Source organism: Parasteatoda tepidariorum, chromosome 4, assembly GCF_982258835.1.
Source record: "Parasteatoda tepidariorum strain Cologne lab strain chromosome 4, Ptep-v5.0, whole genome shotgun sequence".
Classification (NCBI taxonomy): Eukaryota; Metazoa; Arthropoda; class Arachnida; order Araneae; family Theridiidae; genus Parasteatoda; species Parasteatoda tepidariorum.
Window position 1 is genome coordinate 85,664,409 of NC_141758.1, and position 16,951 is coordinate 85,681,359.

The 16,951-nt window shown below is 26.4% G+C and overlaps 1 protein-coding gene across 4 annotated transcripts in view; it reads left to right on the forward strand.

The window, feature by feature from the left end:
• The window catches only part of LOC122268373 (elongator complex protein 1), a 45,337-nt gene extending 28,705 nt beyond the window's left edge, over positions 1-16,632 (forward strand). For 3 of the 4 annotated variants that reach the window (XM_087161512.1, XM_087161514.1, XM_087161513.1), the window contains exons 22-34: positions 1,217-1,302; positions 2,209-2,357; positions 5,314-5,437; positions 5,931-6,025; positions 7,562-7,763; positions 7,951-8,012; positions 10,996-11,058; positions 11,964-12,135; positions 12,500-12,599; positions 13,322-13,464; positions 14,813-14,973; positions 15,181-15,262; positions 16,538-16,632. In XM_087161512.1, the coding sequence (XP_087017638.1) occupies positions 1,217-1,302; positions 2,209-2,357; positions 5,314-5,437; positions 5,931-6,025; positions 7,562-7,763; positions 7,951-8,012; positions 10,996-11,058; positions 11,964-12,135; positions 12,500-12,599; positions 13,322-13,464; positions 14,813-14,973; positions 15,181-15,262; positions 16,538-16,617 (1,519 nt within the window). In that variant the 3' untranslated portion in view covers positions 16,618-16,632. The remainder of the gene's footprint in view (positions 1-1,216; positions 1,303-2,208; positions 2,358-5,313; positions 5,438-5,930; positions 6,026-7,561; positions 7,764-7,950; positions 8,013-10,995; positions 11,059-11,963; positions 12,136-12,499; positions 12,600-13,321; positions 13,465-14,812; positions 14,974-15,180; positions 15,263-16,537) is intronic. The other variant, XM_087161515.1, reaches the window with a different exon arrangement.
• The last annotated feature ends 319 nt before the right edge of the window (positions 16,633-16,951 follow it).

The window sequence follows — 16,951 nt, forward strand, 5'->3', positions numbered from 1 at the left end:
ATATCCACCTTGTCATGAAATTTTAATGGACAATGCAGTTTGACGCTAGTGTGACGTCAGCTAAAACGTCATTATGGACCTAAGTGACAATTTTTTTTAAATAAGCTTTAAAAAATAATTTTTAATCCTTTTAGGATGAAAGGTTAGAAACTGCAATATTTTTGCCTTATTGAAGAGAGGTTTTTCGTGCAAACATTTTCGTGACAATGAAAAGAAAATTCCGAGACAAGGTTGCCGTAAGGTTACACGTTTTCTGGGTCAGTGGACCTTAACATGTTTTTTTAATTCGAAAGTTTGTGCTTTTTTTAAATTGTAACTTGCTGTCTTCCTTCATTTAGCTTGTCAATTGTAAGCAGTAGCACTAAAAAATTAATTTATGCTTTATTTCTAATTATATAATGACGACTGTTATAAATACATGAAGTCAATTATGTGATTGCTGGTTCTTAATCTTTCAATCTTGTTCTGAACTTTTATTTGTTGCCAACTAGCATGTCAATTCCAGGTGTCAAACCTAGTGACAGCGGCACATAATTTAATTGATTTTGGCGTTTTGTATTAATAACAGCCATAATAAAAAATGTTATTTCACATAAACAAGTTGAAGAAAAAGGCAATACAATTTTAACAATAGCTTGTGTAGTTAAAAGCACATGCTGTAACAAAATATTGTATTTATATCTAGTCTGATATAAACATTGAAGCTACTACTAAAGGAAAAAAATCTGATTAAAGTGCATTCTTTTTTATCCTCTTTCTATAAGTTGAGAAAAGAAATCTTTAAATAAATAACAAATTTAAGGTAATAGTGTTTGCGGACCTGTAAATAGAGCTATATATATATATATATATAGCGGCCTGGCAATGGTCCTCGAACTCGCAGTTGAATAACAATGTATTAGAATATAATATGAAGCAGATTTGCTATATAATGTCTTAAAAGATTAAAAAGAAACATATAGTTAATTTGCAGGCACTTTTTAAATTAGCCTTAATAAGTCAAAATTGTGAATTTTTAGCTCTTCTTTATTTGTTTGATCAATTCCTGTTCTTTATTTATTTTAATTATATTTGTTTTCATTAGCAAAATTTTCTGTAGCATATTTTTGTGACAAACTTCAAAAATGAGTTTTATTTGGGTTATTCTTTCTTTCGATCATGGATCAGTTTTGTGCAAGAGCAGAATTTTTAAAAATTGTTTTCATTTATATTGCAGGCATTTGCTTCCTTATTTGGCCACTTATGCTTTGATGAAGCCTTCTGGTCTTGATAAAGCATTGCTAAAAATAAAAAGCATTAAAGGTAAATATCTATTTTTCTTTTTTTTTTTAAGAGATATATTAAGCACAAATGGTATTTAATTATATCATTTGCGTTTTTATCTTAATTTTTTTGTCTTCATTTTTAAACAAAAAAAATTATTATTTCTTGACGTTCAAATTTTGAAATAAATATTAAAAAAGTGAATTTTAGATTGAAAATAATTTTGTAATGTAATAAGTTATTTTCTGCTTTTGTATTGTTTTTTTTTTTTTTTTTTTTTTTTTTACTACTTTCTCTAAGGAAATTATTTTTAATTAAATTCTATGGAATTTCTAATTTTTATTTTTAATTCTAAGGAAATTATTTATCTTTGTTTCAAAAACAAAGGTTATTAAAAAGAGTAAATTCTTACATTCATTAATTTAATTTATTTGAAAAGATAAGTAAAGTAATAGTCTAGAAATACATTTTTCATTTAAAATTATTGTAAAACTAAAAGTTTAGCTATGAGAAAAAAATTAACTTTCAAAATTTTGATAATGAAATGCTAAAATCAAATTTGTTATCTATCTATTATACTGGGATTTTTAATTTGCAGTCACATAAACAAGTGACTAAATACTCTAAACCAATTATACTAGTTTTTAGCCATTTTTTAATAAATAATTATGTAAACAGCTAATTGATTGTTTAAACTTTCAAGTTTGTTTATTTTTGAAATTAAAGTTTCATTATTTTTTTTTTTTAATTTATAAATAAGACTGGAACCAGATCAATGTCCAGAACTCCATGGAACTTCACAATGATATCAAGATTTTAAAAAAAAAAATTTAAATTTTGCTCTCCATTTTAAGAAATACATAACCTGTTCCATGAAATTATATTGCAAGCTATATTGTTTTTATTCTTTCTTTGTGATATAAGTAAACCAACTTTTACTTTTAGATTCTGGTAGTTTGAAAAATACACAAGATACTATAAATCATGCCTTGGATTTCTTGCTTTATTTAGTAAATGTTAATGAATTGATTGATGTGGCATTTGGTACTTATGACTTACCTACAACTATTATGGTTGCACAAAAATCTCAGAAGGTGAGCGTTATTATAAATAGTTATTTTAATATATGTATGTTTACTTTCCTGATGTTTTACTTAAAATTGGAATTTCAAGCATTTTAGACATGTTGAAACTTATTTTAGCTTTCTTTCATTCTTATTTATTTATTTATTTTTTCCTTTTTAAAGCTTCAATGGTTAATAGAGTTAAATCATTCAGGGATGAGATTTTTCCGCTTTTTAGCGGACTTCCGCTTTTTTCACTTTTATCTCTTGAATTTCAGTTTTTTTAAATCGAAAATTCATATTTTCTAAAAATTTCACTTTTTTTTAATAAATATTCCGTTTTTTCAGAAAATTCACCGATTTTCAAAGAGAAACAGAAAATTCAAACTACATTGCTACCAATCCTTTACCATTTTTACTTATTTTAGCTATTTTCTCCCTCTTTACACGCAGCAGATAAGATTTTTCGAATTTTTTACCGACCCTCCAGATAGATCCGATTTTTGTAGTTCAAACGACGCTGCTTCTGACAAGCCTTTTAGAGGTCCCAAGCCTGTAATTTGCTAATATCTCGATTCTTATTCACATGATTTTAATATCAAACATAGCTTTTCATATTTGCGTGCTGCGATTCTTATTCACGCGATTTGAATATTGTACATTGCGATTCTTATTTACGAGATTTAAGAATCCGATATTGTGATTTGTATTTACTCCTTTTTAAAAACCTATGTAGCGATTCGTATTCACGCAAGTTTAAAATTCAATGTCTTGATTTGCTCATGCGGTTTATAATATCAAACATAGTTTTTTGTATTTATACGAGATTTTAAAATAAGGCATTGGGATTCCCATTCACGCATTCTAAAAATTATGCATCATAATTCTTATTTATACAATCTAAAAATTACGCATCATGATTCGTATTTACGTGATCTAAAAATTATGAATCGTGATTTGTATTTACGCGTTTTAAAAATTCTAAATACCAGTTTCTATTTTCTCATTTTCGAAATCGTTTATCTAGTTTCATATTCATGTGATTTCAAAATCCATAATTGTTATTCATATTCACGCAATTTTAAGATCAACTATCTTCTATCGATTCTTGTAAGAAATAGATATTTTTTTTAATTAGTTACTATAAAGGTGACTGTTTTTCTAACGACGATTATTAGTATATGTAAGTGATACAACATCAGAGAAACTGGAAGGGAATATGTATAAAACTTACATTCTGTGCTTGTAAAGAAGAAAAAATAGGATTTGTCACAAGATGTTTGAAGAGGGACTAACGACTAAATATAGCAAACATAAAAGATATAGCAAATAAAAGCAATCACTTAAAAAGGGATTTAATTTAATTATATATATATTTTTTTAGAAAAAGAGTTAATTAACTTTTCATCAAAATTTTATTTATAATTGCTGTTATTTATGCTATAAAATGCAAAATTCTTATCAAATAAAAAACAATTATCTAAAGAGTTGCTGATTGTCATGTAATTTTTCAAACTAAAATAGCAATTTTTGTATATTAAGGAGTTACTATATATCTCTACTTCACTGTTATTGATATGTTTTAGAGGGCTCTAGTTAGATTAGACTATAATATGAACATAATGATTCGGTCCATTGTTAAAGTTTTTTTTCCAATATAATTTAAAAAGTAATATTACTGATATATTTGCTATAAATCACATAACAGTATTTATTAAAAGAAATGAAATATTAATGTATATTCTCAGTAGTTTTAATTTGCTAAACCAGGTAGTTTTTCAAGTAATAATTGTCTCTTATGTGAACTGAGGAAAAATATGATTTCCAGCTTTATTTTTTCAATTTGTGATTTTTATTTTCACTAAATGTTAAGTATCAATGTAATCAGTTATATAATAATAGATTAGTACACAATTGTATGTCAACACATTATTTATTACCTTAAACTGTCTGGAATTTATTATTAAAGGGTTGCGCTTGCGTAAAATTTACTATCGTGGAAATTCGGCTTTTTTGCTTTTTAGCTAATCTCATCCCTGATCATTACAATTGCGCATGGAAGTTAAGCATACTTTAACTATAGGACATATGTGAACGAAGGTCATATGCTTAACTTTTAACCACCAGTATATGTTATTACATCTATGTCTATTTTAAATTTATTATTCTAAATTAATATTATAATTTTGAAGTAAACTTTAAAGATTAAAGAAATGTTAATTCTTTAAGTTATTATAAAAAATAAAAATAAATAAATTTCAGCTTAATATTTGATTATATTATTCCTTTTTCATCTGAGCTATAAAAAAAGGAAAATTCTTCTTTTAAATTTTTTTTTTATTCTTTCTAAAAAAAAAAATTTTTTTTTTCTTCTGAGAGGATAGAAAAATGTTTTCTCTTAAACTTCGAAATTTAGACCTGTGAAATCATTATGTTATGCTTTTTCTCATTTGTTCTTTCTTAAAGAACAAAAAATATGTATATATTGCCGTTTTACAACAATCTTTGAAATTTAAAAATGTGTTGTTTTTTCTGATGACACTTGCCAATACCAGCAATCCTGCGAGAAAGAGAATGCCAGTGGCACCATCTATGGCTAAAAATATGACTTTGGCCATATACACGTCACAGTCCATTTATAGAGCTGACCAATTCATACATCCATTCATTCACAGATTGCAATTTAGAGCTAAACCAGAGAACGTTCAATCTCCAATTTAGTACCCCCAGAGATCTTATTTGTTTTGAAAATATGGTGGATTTTGTGACCCGGCAGATTTAAAATGCACCAATCACCACTTACTACACGGCAAGTCTTTGGCTGGCTAGGATCGAACTCGCAACCTCTTGGTCATGTGCCCAATGCCCAACCAGACTATCTTCGCCTTATTCAAATATGTTTAATCATTTAATAAGTAAATAATCCGAAATGTGTTTCAACTTAATATATTATTAAGTTATTCTTTTTTTTATCTATTCACTTTAGGATCCAAAGGAATTTTTGCCCTTTTACAATGAACTTCAAAACTTAGAAGAAAATTACCGCAAATACAAAATTGATATGCATCTTAATAGGTTTAAAAAAGCTTTGGAGCACATCAGTAAATGTGGTGAGTTGATTTTGTATGTTACAAAATTTCTTTAATATGTTAAATAAATTGATTTTCATTTGCTCATTCAAAAGTTTGCTTCACTAATTTAAGTGTTTGACATTTTAAGTTAAAAATCATCATTATTTTATTATTTGTATTTTCTCATTTACAAATAATGTAGCTATAATTGATTTAAGTGCTAGCTTTGATGAAGACTTATGTAATTAAATTTTATAATTTAAGTTAGATATCTATATTTTTTGTTTTATTTTTATGTACTCCTTCAGAATTATAAATAATTATCTGAACCATTAATTTAGCTGATTATTTTTATGACTGCTTATACAATTTCTTGTAAGTTTTAAAAAAAATATTGTTTTCTTATTTAAAGCTACTCCATGTGTAATTATTAACTAATAATTTTAATGAAGCTTCACATATAAATTTTTTTTATTGAAAATAATTGATATTTTGTTCTTTTTGTGTACTTATTCAGAATTATTTTTTTTAGCTGATCATTTTGAGGAATGTTTGACACTGATAAAAGAGAAGAAATTGTATGTTGATGCTCTTTATCTATATCCTCCATCTTCTCAGGAAAATAAAGTAAATTGTCTCCAATGTTCAAAGTTTTTAGCTATGTTTTTGATAAATATAATATTTTTATCTGTTATAAATTTTTCATAAAATTCTCATGATTTTCAGTTCATAATGTTGTCTACTGATCTGACCTAGTCTTAACCACTAATGCCTTTCTATCTCAAATTCCATCGAATTTAAAAGCTCTTGTTTGTTTCAAACTGAAAATACTTAAAACAAAAAATATTGAAATAATTTATTTATCCAATATGTTAAACTCTAACTGATAAAAATATCTTTTTTTTTTCCTTTTTTTTTTTAAACTTGAAGCTTGTTTTGTTTTTATTGGTTGGCAATACTGAAAAACAAATTATATTTATTTATATATTTCTTATTTGAGTCATTTTCTATTTGCATGCATTTTATATTATAATATATTTTAGCTTTTGTTTGTTATCGATTGTTAATAACCCTACATGTCGTTACTGACCAGCAAGAAAAAAAGAAGTTTTTTTTTTTCTTTTTCACACGTGATTACTATGCACAATTTGAATTCAGTGGTTAGAAGCGTAGAAAAGTGCATTTTTTGCAATTAACTAAAGCTACTTTTCAAAAAATGTAAAAATGGGCTTGGAATAATAAATAAACCTTTTTATTTCTTACAAATTTATTCTTTCAGCCTCCAACTTATCCATTTCTTGAAAGAATATTTATTTCAAGAAATACTCTGAAATTTTCAAAGATATTGTTAAATGCTTAACCCTTACGTTAATTTGTAAAGAAAAAAAAATTACACCTAGGACATCCTTAATATGGACTAACTGATACGCTCTCTCTGATGGACTCACTTAAGATTTATGCCAATCAGATTCAAATAACTAGTTTCGTTTGAATTCTGTTCCTTTACCAAAATAACAATAAGTAAAGGCACGGCATTGTTACAAACCAGCGTGTTTATTATTATTTTTTTGTATTGTGCTACTCACTACTAAATTTTTTTCAAAATTGCGTTACAAACTACGAAAAAAGTAATGACAACAATTTCATTACTTGAGCCGCAACGGCTCAGGGGATAGAGCGTTCACGTTCCAATGAGGTGAACCAGGTTCGAATCCCAGTTGATACAAATTACGCATCCGCTTTGCACCGACCACAGTGCTGACGTGAAATATCCTAAGTGGTAGAAGGATCATGGGTTAGAGTCCCCTTGCTGTCAGGCTAACCGTGGGAGGTTCTCGTGGTCTTCCTCTCCATGTACCGCAAATGTGGGTTAGCTCCATCAAAAAGTCCTCCACGAACACAAAAATTTCTCCCAATACTCGATCCAGGAGTTCCCTTGTCTTCTGAATTGGGTTCAAAATCACAAGGCTATAGAGTTGAACATTAGTACTCATAAACCCATAAAATTGGGTCAGCTGTTCAGCGACAGTTATAAAATAAAATAAAATTTCATTACTTACAGCTCATTAGCTCTGAATACTGCACATCACAGTTTATATTTTGACTCTTTAATACTCGTGCATACTTCATTACTTTTTTAATGACATAGTTCTTCTCTTCTAGACAATATGGACTGAGTATGGCATGTACCTAGAAAGCAAAGGTTATCATGATGAGGCTGGTTTAGTGTTCAGTAGAGTTGAAGCTGATGAATTTGCTTTTAAAGCCTATAGAGAAAGTGCAAACTGGAAAGAAGCCTTAAATCTTGCTTATAAACTTAAATACAATGATCAGAAAGTTCTGGGAACTTGTCAGTACATAGTAGGTAGGTTGATCAACATCTTGTGATTGCAGAATTAATTTTTGTTTAGTGATTTTTTTTTAAATTTCTTCCATTTATAATTGTTTCAAATTACTTAACTTAATAAATAATTACTTAGTAGAAAATTACTTCTTGTTTGTACATTTTATATCTTTTCAGATTGTATAAAAAAAAATGATTTCTTTTTTAGAGAGACTGAAAGACAAAAGAAAATATTTAGAAGCGGGTTACTTACTTGAACATTTTGTTAAGGTAAGTAGTTTAATATATCTTTGGTCACCTTTGTATTTTGGACATGGCTCAAAATGCTTGTTTTCCTTTTATTTTTTAATAAGAGATTAATAAGAGCTTTTATTTTTTTAATAAGAGCTAATAATTCTTGATATAACTATCGAATGTTAATTTTTTATTGTCTTATATTCCCTGTAAATTTTTCTACATAATTTAAAAATTTTGTAATTTATGCACTGCGAAATAAAATGAACTGTAAGGTAGAAACCCCAAAAATATTTTAGGGTATATATAATTTTTGTAAAAAGTAATTTGGTTAAATGAAATTTGTGAAAAAGGTCATTAAGTTTTTTTTTTACTACAAAATTTACCAAAAATTCCTTAAAACTTTTAATATATTCAAATCAGACTTTCTTCATAAATTACGAAACATTACACAACAAAATTATGAGCAAATTTTTTAAAATATCTTTTGCACAATTGAAGGTACTACTTTATATGCTCATATCTTGCATAATTTGTAAAAAAAAAATTTTACAAATTTAATTTTTTTATTAATTAAAAATTGCTCCATTTTTTTTAAAATTTTATTTTAAAGTTATAGCAAAAAAAACAGAAGACAAAGAAATTAGTTTTTTTTTTTTTTAATATTTCCATACCTTCATAAATATTTAAGCTAAGGTTGTAAAATTTTATCCAATTATTACATATAAGAACCAAAATAGTTGATACAAGTTTATTGCTATAGCTTCTGACATAGTCTTCAAAAACGCTTTTTTTGTTCGTAATTTATTGCCTATCTCTCAAACCTCTGAATAATTTAAATTTTATTGATAAGTATTGAGACTTGCTTGATCTAAACGCCTCTAAAGTTTTGAAATAACTATCTTATTATTTCTGGAGAAATTTTAAAAAATGTCAAAAACTGAAAGTGTTATTTCAATGTTAATGTAGGGTAGTATGAAGAGTGAATAAAGAAAAAAAAGAATCAATAAATCAGTGCTAAACATTACGAAATTATGCTCAAAACTGAAAGGTACTGGCACAATTAATAAAGCTAAATAATTTCAATTGTGTTTTTATTCGTTATTATTTGTTGCCCACCCTAGTTGAATAAAACAAAACATGATTTTTTATAGCATGGTAGTATTGCTTGCAACTAACTCATGATACAGTACAGAATTCGTTATCCGGAAATCAGAAAACCGGAAAACCAAAAAACCGGAATGAAATTCGATAAATTTTCCCGCAATTTTTAAAATTTTTTTTTTCCTCATAAGATTTTAGGATTTTTCTTTCTTTTTTGAAAGATGTTTACCTTACCATCATTTTGGAAATAATCATTAGTATATTACTTCATCGTTTTTTCTTCTTTTTAAGATTGTTTCCAAATATTTTTTTTTAGTTGGGTTTAACAATAAAAAAAAAACGGCTTTTTGTAGAGATTCAGAAAACCGGAAAAATCAGTTATCCGGAATAGCAATGATCCCGATCGTTCCGGATAATCGGTTCCCTACTGTAGTAAAAATTAACCTCTATCAAGTAATTTTCTCTGGTAAATATCCCTTGATATCCTTTGATAGCCCTTAAATACTCTTATATCCACAGTATCAGTATTAAAAATGCTTAGAATTGGTGCAGATTTAATATTTACCTAATACATTGATATAATATTTTATATGTTATGTTTGGTGCCTATTACATAACCCTTCAACATTTGAGTTTTGTGCAAAATTTATCATTGGTAGCACTAAAACCAAAATTTTAAAGACAAATAGAATTCTTATAAAACTTTGATAACGACTTTAGAGTATGACCCTTTCTCTATTTGACCTTTACTTTTTAAAATATTTATAAGTGGTAGTGGTAAAAAGTTCTTTTAATTCTTTAAAATATTAATGCACTATCTTTGCTACCATAAGAAGAAATATTTTCTGAGCCCGCAGAAAATCTGTTTAAAGAATTGTTATTACTTTGTTATTTTTCTGCTCCTTTGTGATGCAGTGAGTTGTCAAATTTTCTGGATTGAATTCCTAATAAAGCCATATGAAACACACACACAGAATTGTTATTACAATGGCATAATTCACCATAATACCAGTAGTATGTGTTACCAAAATTAATTAAATGTCATCTTCGTATTACTATTTTCTGTGGTTCATATAAACAAATATGTGGCTTTTTTACATTACTTAAATTACTTAAGTATCATTGAGGTCAAGAATAGTATAGCGAATTTTTATATATCTCCTAAATAAATTATTATCACATTTTTATTAATTTTAAATTATTTACTTTTTTAGAAACGCGTTTTTAAAAAATTTATATGAACAAAATAAAAATGTGGTTTCAGATAATTATTGGAATACTAATTTGAATTTGGTGACAATGTCCTCCTATGCTACTGCATTAACTGCATATGATCATTGAATTTGTCTGACATGGTAAATAAAAAATAATTAAATGTCAAAGTACGTGCAATAAACTTTTTTTTTTTTTTTTTTTTTTTTTTTTTTTTTGATTGAATAGAGCTGATGCTATCTTTAAAATATTTGAAAAAATAGAATTGTCAATAATTGATTTTAAAACAATAGCTAATGCTTATCCAATCAGAAAATTCCAGCTCATTATTCCCTCTTGAACAGTTTGTAGTACACTGCTCTCATGTCGACCGTGACCTTCCCTGTGCTTCTAACGATCAATATGCCAAATTTCATTTTTCTTGTTTGGATGGCTTAGGGGTCTATAAATAACAAACAAACAGACATTAATTTTTATATTTATGTATGAGTAAATTTTTACAGAGGCATTTAAATTTTTAAATAAGTGAAATTTAAAATGTAAACCCTATTTAAAACATCATTAAAGAGAATATTTTTTGATATTTAAAGGTTTTACTTAAGAAAGTCTCTCTATATTTTTTTTCCTTTTTTTTAAACTTTTTTTTTAATATTTCATGTTGATTTAGTATGAATCTTGATAAGCACTTGCTTTTTACTTTTAGGATATTGAAGAAGCTGTGGTTACCTTGATTGAAGGATATGAATGGAGTAGTGCCTTGCTATTGGTAATATTTTGTTTATTGACTTTATGATTCAAATTTTATTTTTATGTAGTGTTTTCTGAACATTTACTGTTCTTGTGAAAGTAGACTTTTTTTGCATAGTTGTTTTTTCAATATTCATTACTATTTTATTATGATTGAAATATTAAATAAGTAAAACTCTTTTTAATGCATTGTGTTTTTATTTTTTAAAAAAATATCCGGAACTAGAGATATCTTTACAAGGTTGCCCCTCCACAGGGAGAAGAGGAAAAATCTGGAAGATACGAGGAATTTAAAAATCACCTCAAATAACAGGGAAAATGCTGAGGGAAATTTTTGGTTTTTCTTTACAAACCTCAGAAAATACAGGGAATTTTGTTTCTTATTTTCGTTTTTTGAAAAATGGGGACCACTCAAAGTGCAATTTATGCAATATTTAAGGATGACATATCAGCTATACTAAACTATTTCATTTACTATGGCAGTATGTTCTTTTTTTTCTTCCTCCAAATTTTTCCAGCAATCAAAAATAAAGTTAGTCCAATATAGCTCACACAAGAGCACAGTGATTCTGTATTTCCTTTTAATATATTGTGTATAGTATGTACTGGGAATTTATTTTCCAGATTAGTGTGGCAACCCTCCTTTATTAAATTTTTTTTTTGCCTCAGTTGCCTTAACATTGTAATGTAAAAAATAATAAAATTAATAGTAGAAAAAGACACTTAGTATTAGTTGTGTTAATACTCCCTATAAAAAACCAAACATACTTTCTGTTCCAACTAGGATTTCGTAAAATAATGGTGTAAATTGTGCTTGTACAAAAAACCAAAAAACAAAATTATATGTCCTGAAAATGCAACAAAAAAAATAGATTTTTTTCATTGATTTGGCTCTATATATTAATTACTTATGTTTTATTTCAGATGTCAAAGTATAACAGATATGATATTGCTGAAACTCATCTACATCCATCTCTTAGCATGCTTCATAAAACCCTAATACCAGAATTAGATTTGTTAATAAAGGATTTCAACACACATCTTTCCCGACTGAAATATTTGCGAAGTCCAGAAAAAAAGAAGCTAGATGAAGAGGGTAAGATAGTATGAAATTTAAGGCATTGTGCATGCAGTTAAATTGCTTTATGATAGGTTTTTAAATGTTCAAAAACTAGTCTGCCTTTTTATGTTTTTAAAGATAAACATTTTTTCATTTTCTTGGGAAATAGCCAAACAAAATTTAGTACATTTCAGTTATTTTCTGTATAATATTCTTAGCTATATTCTTAATATATTTGAAACTTGATTTAGATATAAAGTTTTCATGGGATATAATTCTCAATTTTATAAATTTAACTAAAATTAAAAATTTTTATTTGTTTTACGAAAATTTGTCTTTACGGCTGTTATTGTTCCTTAGTGATATCAAATAATTTATTTATTTCTTTTTTATGTTACAGTTGCTCTTTCTTCAAAGTATAATGATGATGATCTGTTTTCTGAGGTTACTAGTGTTTCAGATATTGCATCTTCTCAATCAGAATCTGCTCGTTTGTCTGGGTATTTTTTTTAATTGTTATTTAAATTTTTATTCATAAATGCCTGATTTTTTTTTAATGACACTGTTTAATTTAATGCATGTTAAATTTCTTCATACTTTGCTATAGTTTAAAAAATGGGAAAGCTTCAATTCTCAATTCAATTTCTCAGGAATCCCATTTTGCTCAAATTTTGTATTATCCCATATAGCGTTATATTCTTTAAAACAATACAAAAAGTGTACAAAGTCTATTCAAAAAAATGTTCAGCCATTTTAAAAAATAATAAATATTTACAAAAAGTTATTTTTTGCATGAAATTCGATAAACAAATTTTATAATTGTGTACAAAAAGTTTTCAATTTGCTTAAAAACTTCTCAATATGTAGCAAAGTACCCAAAAATTAACTTTAAGAAGTAACTTTAGAGAGCTATCCTGCCCAAACTAATTGGGACCATATATTTTTGGGATCAGAAATCTAAATCCTTCGAAAAAATGTTTGTTTATTCAGAGAAAGTACATTTTTGTGTCTGATTTCATAACTTGAGATATAGCCTGCACTTATTTATTTGCATATTTAAGGTCGCCCCCTCAAGCCATTAAAATTTAGTCCTAGATCGTGAAAATCACATGATTAGGTCAAATGTTATTCAGAGTATTTTTTTTTTTTTTTTGCACACTGTACCTATGCAATTATTGTTATTATGTGTATAAGCATAATTTACTAATTATATATTTTATAGCTCTATAATGACTCGTAAAAGTTCCAAAAGCAGAAGAAAACAACAGCTAAAGAAATATCGCTTGAAAGAAGGTAGTCCTGATGAAGATTTAGCTCTGATTGTTGCTCTTTCTGAAATAGTACGAAAAGTAGATGGTCTCAAAGGTAATGAGTTTTTCATCTTAATTATTTTTACAATCAATAGTTAACTAAAAAATGGATTCAGAGATTTATTTAAAGTTAATCTGATATTTTGTATTTAATATACTATTGAATTTTTCTCAAACATGCTGTAATTTAAGTATTGTATTCAAATAAATCAAATTGAATGCAATGCTTAAATTTTAAATTCAATGAATGAAAAAAATTGAAAAATAATCTAATATTTGAGCTGATAATAAATACTTTATTTCTCAAAACTTAGCTTAAATAAATATTTTGTTACAAATTAAACTATTTTCCTATTTTAAATTGAATTAAAAAGGAATTTTTTAAAAGTAAATTCTTTTGTTCATTTATTAACATACATACATACATATGTTTTAAAAAATAGGAACATACAATGGGCATAGGTGTTTTAAATTTATATATTATTCATGCATTTTGTTAATAATATTTAATTGGTATTTCTTAAACATGAAGTTTGTAACTTCAGTTGTATTTTTATGATATTTAGTTTTTCTAAATCATTGTTTAATATTTATTTTATAGACTATTTATAACTTAATCTATATATAGTTAAATAATTTGTCTATATTTAGTTTTTAAAAAAATCTGTTATTTACAATTTATTATCTGTTATTTACTTTTTTGAAAAATATTTCTAAAATATATACATTTTAATTTTTTTGCTTGCTTGTATTTAAACATTAATTATACATTATAAAGTTTGTTAAATCATTCTTGGCTTCTGAAATTATCATTGTATTTATGAAATATATATGCTTTTTTAAATATTTTATCTTTATGTTTAGTATTAGTCTATGTACAGTGTGCAAAAAGAAACTGATCATTTCAAACAACTTTTGATTTAATGATCAGATTTTCTCGTACTAAGAATGGTTGAAGGGGGATGACCTCCCTCAAGTATGGTAATTAATTAGTATTGACGATTTTTTTTAAATAACAAAATCAGATAGAAAATTAAAAAAAGAATTTTTTTTGACCGATTTGAATTTTTGACCTACAAAATATGAGACCTAAATTCAATCTGAGAAATATGGTCTCAAAAATTAAAACTCTTTAATGCTTTTACATATTTTGCCGTTTCTCGAAAACTTTTTAGACAAATTGAAAATTTTTTGCACATAATTGTAAGGTTTGTTTATTAATAAATAATTCAATGCAAAAAAAAATCTTAGATTGTTGTAAGGTATACTAATTTTTACATCATTTTGAATGATGTAATTTTATATGACAAGACATAAAATTTGAATGGAATTGGCCGAATTGTTCCTGAGAAATCAAATGTTGATAAATTTATAGTTTTTTACAGCTGCATATTCTTTTTCAGATAATTTTTTGAATAATGTGCGAGTGTTGTTGCAACATGGTTTGGATTCTCCTGCAAAAGAAATACAATCTAAGATGCAATTATTAGTTTCTTCAATAGATGCTGAAATGTCATATATTTGGCCTATTAATCAAACAATCGAAACTGCTCCTACGCAATGGGTATTAATATGATTCTTATTTATATTTACTTAATAGTTTCTTTTAGGTTCATTTTATAATTTGTTTTATATGGATCAGCAGCTCAAAGAATTTTGATTGTATATGTTGCTTGATTTTTTACCGTTTAAGACCTATGTTATTATAAATAGTTTTATATTTATCGATAATTTAAAGAATTGATCTTATATGATGCTTGTTTTTTTTTAGAGCTATGGACCAGATTCTACTGTCAACTCTATTACTGCTTCTAGAAATGTGGAGGAGAAAAATATTACTACAACACAAATTGGTATGCTTTGTTTTTGTTATGAAATATACTTTCAAATGTTGATGTGTTATAAATTAAACCTTGTGTATATATAATTGTGAATATTACATTTTCTAGTATCTTTCTTTATATGTATATATTTGATGAAAAAGTTTATTGCTGTTGGAATTACTTTTTGTTGAAGAAAATGCGTGATTTACCATTAGTTGACGATGCTGTTGATTGATGTATTTCGAATTGTTCATAATTTTATCCCAGAAGGATACAGCCTAGTTATTACACGTTAAACCTCATAAACTGCTTGATGAAGAATCAAATATTAATAATAAAATTTGAAAAATTTAAATATATGGGGCTCCAAAGTAAAGATTCATCTTTTTATTTTTAATATAAATATACATTATCAAATAATAAATTTGGAATAACGGCCCAGAGGTTGTGGGTTTTTGGGTAAGCCCCACTGGACATCTCTGTCCACCTGGAAATCAAAAATGTGAGTATCATGTGTATACTAAAATAGTCTTTGCCAAGGCTATTAGCCTTTCGCATTCAAATGTATTGGCAGAAAAGAAAATGTGAGAAATAATAGCGAATATTAATTGAAGCAAAACACTTAGCAACCATGTATTGTTTTTTTAATTCTGTGCAAATGTTGCAGGCATATGTAAAATGAATCTCTGTAATGATTTCCGTACAAAAAATACTTATTTAAATTATTGCTTATCATCATTGCTTTCTCGCAACATTCTCCATGTGTCATGTTATGTTGCATATTAAATACTCTTGCATACTTTTTGTTGCATATTAAATATCTCAATGGTTTCAAAATCTGTATTAGTGAACATGAAAGTCTCATGCTTAGAGCTGGTTTATCTAAAAGACAAATATGTCCTGCAAATCTGATTGTGTTCAATTTTATAAATTTTCTATAACATCTATGTCCACAAATTTTATTAGATCTATGTTTTTCTTTCTCCGTATTTTTTCTTAAGTAGAAATTACCCTCTTTAATACTGACAAAAATTATCAATTTAACCATTTCACTTAATCATTTTAAAATTCTTCACTAAGCCAATATTGCTGAATGCTCTGTCGCTTTATTGACAAGCTTTTTTTTTTAAAGGAAAAAAAACTATTTTATAAAATGCTCTTTTACATTCATTATAATAAACCCTTGTTATTATTATACTGCAATCGCACTGCTGAAGACTGTTTGTTACTGTATACTATCACTTCTTATTATGAAAAGCTTCTTATGATTACCAAAACTAATGTCTGATTTTTTACCTTTTCTAGATCCTCAATTAGCTGCACCCCCTTGGAGAAAGTTAGATATATTTTTAAATATGCTTCATATTGATGTAAAATGTAAATAAACGTTTTATTTTCTAGTTTCTAGTCTGAATTGAATTTCATTCATCGATTTTTTTTATATTTATATTATGTATTTTTGTTTATTTATTTCATTTTATTTCTGTATTTATCTCCATATCAAGAAATTCTTCGTACATAAAATTATTTTTTTATTTAACCTTTGTACATGTACACTGGTTCAAAACGCCCTAACCAAATTATAGCCTTTTAATTCCCTAATTGCAATTTTTTAAATGTTAATAATTAATGTATTGGTTTCATCAGAAATTTTTGTTAACATTTAGGTATCACTTTAGTTTTTATTTCTACCAATTATTGTAAAAATGATACAGCAGA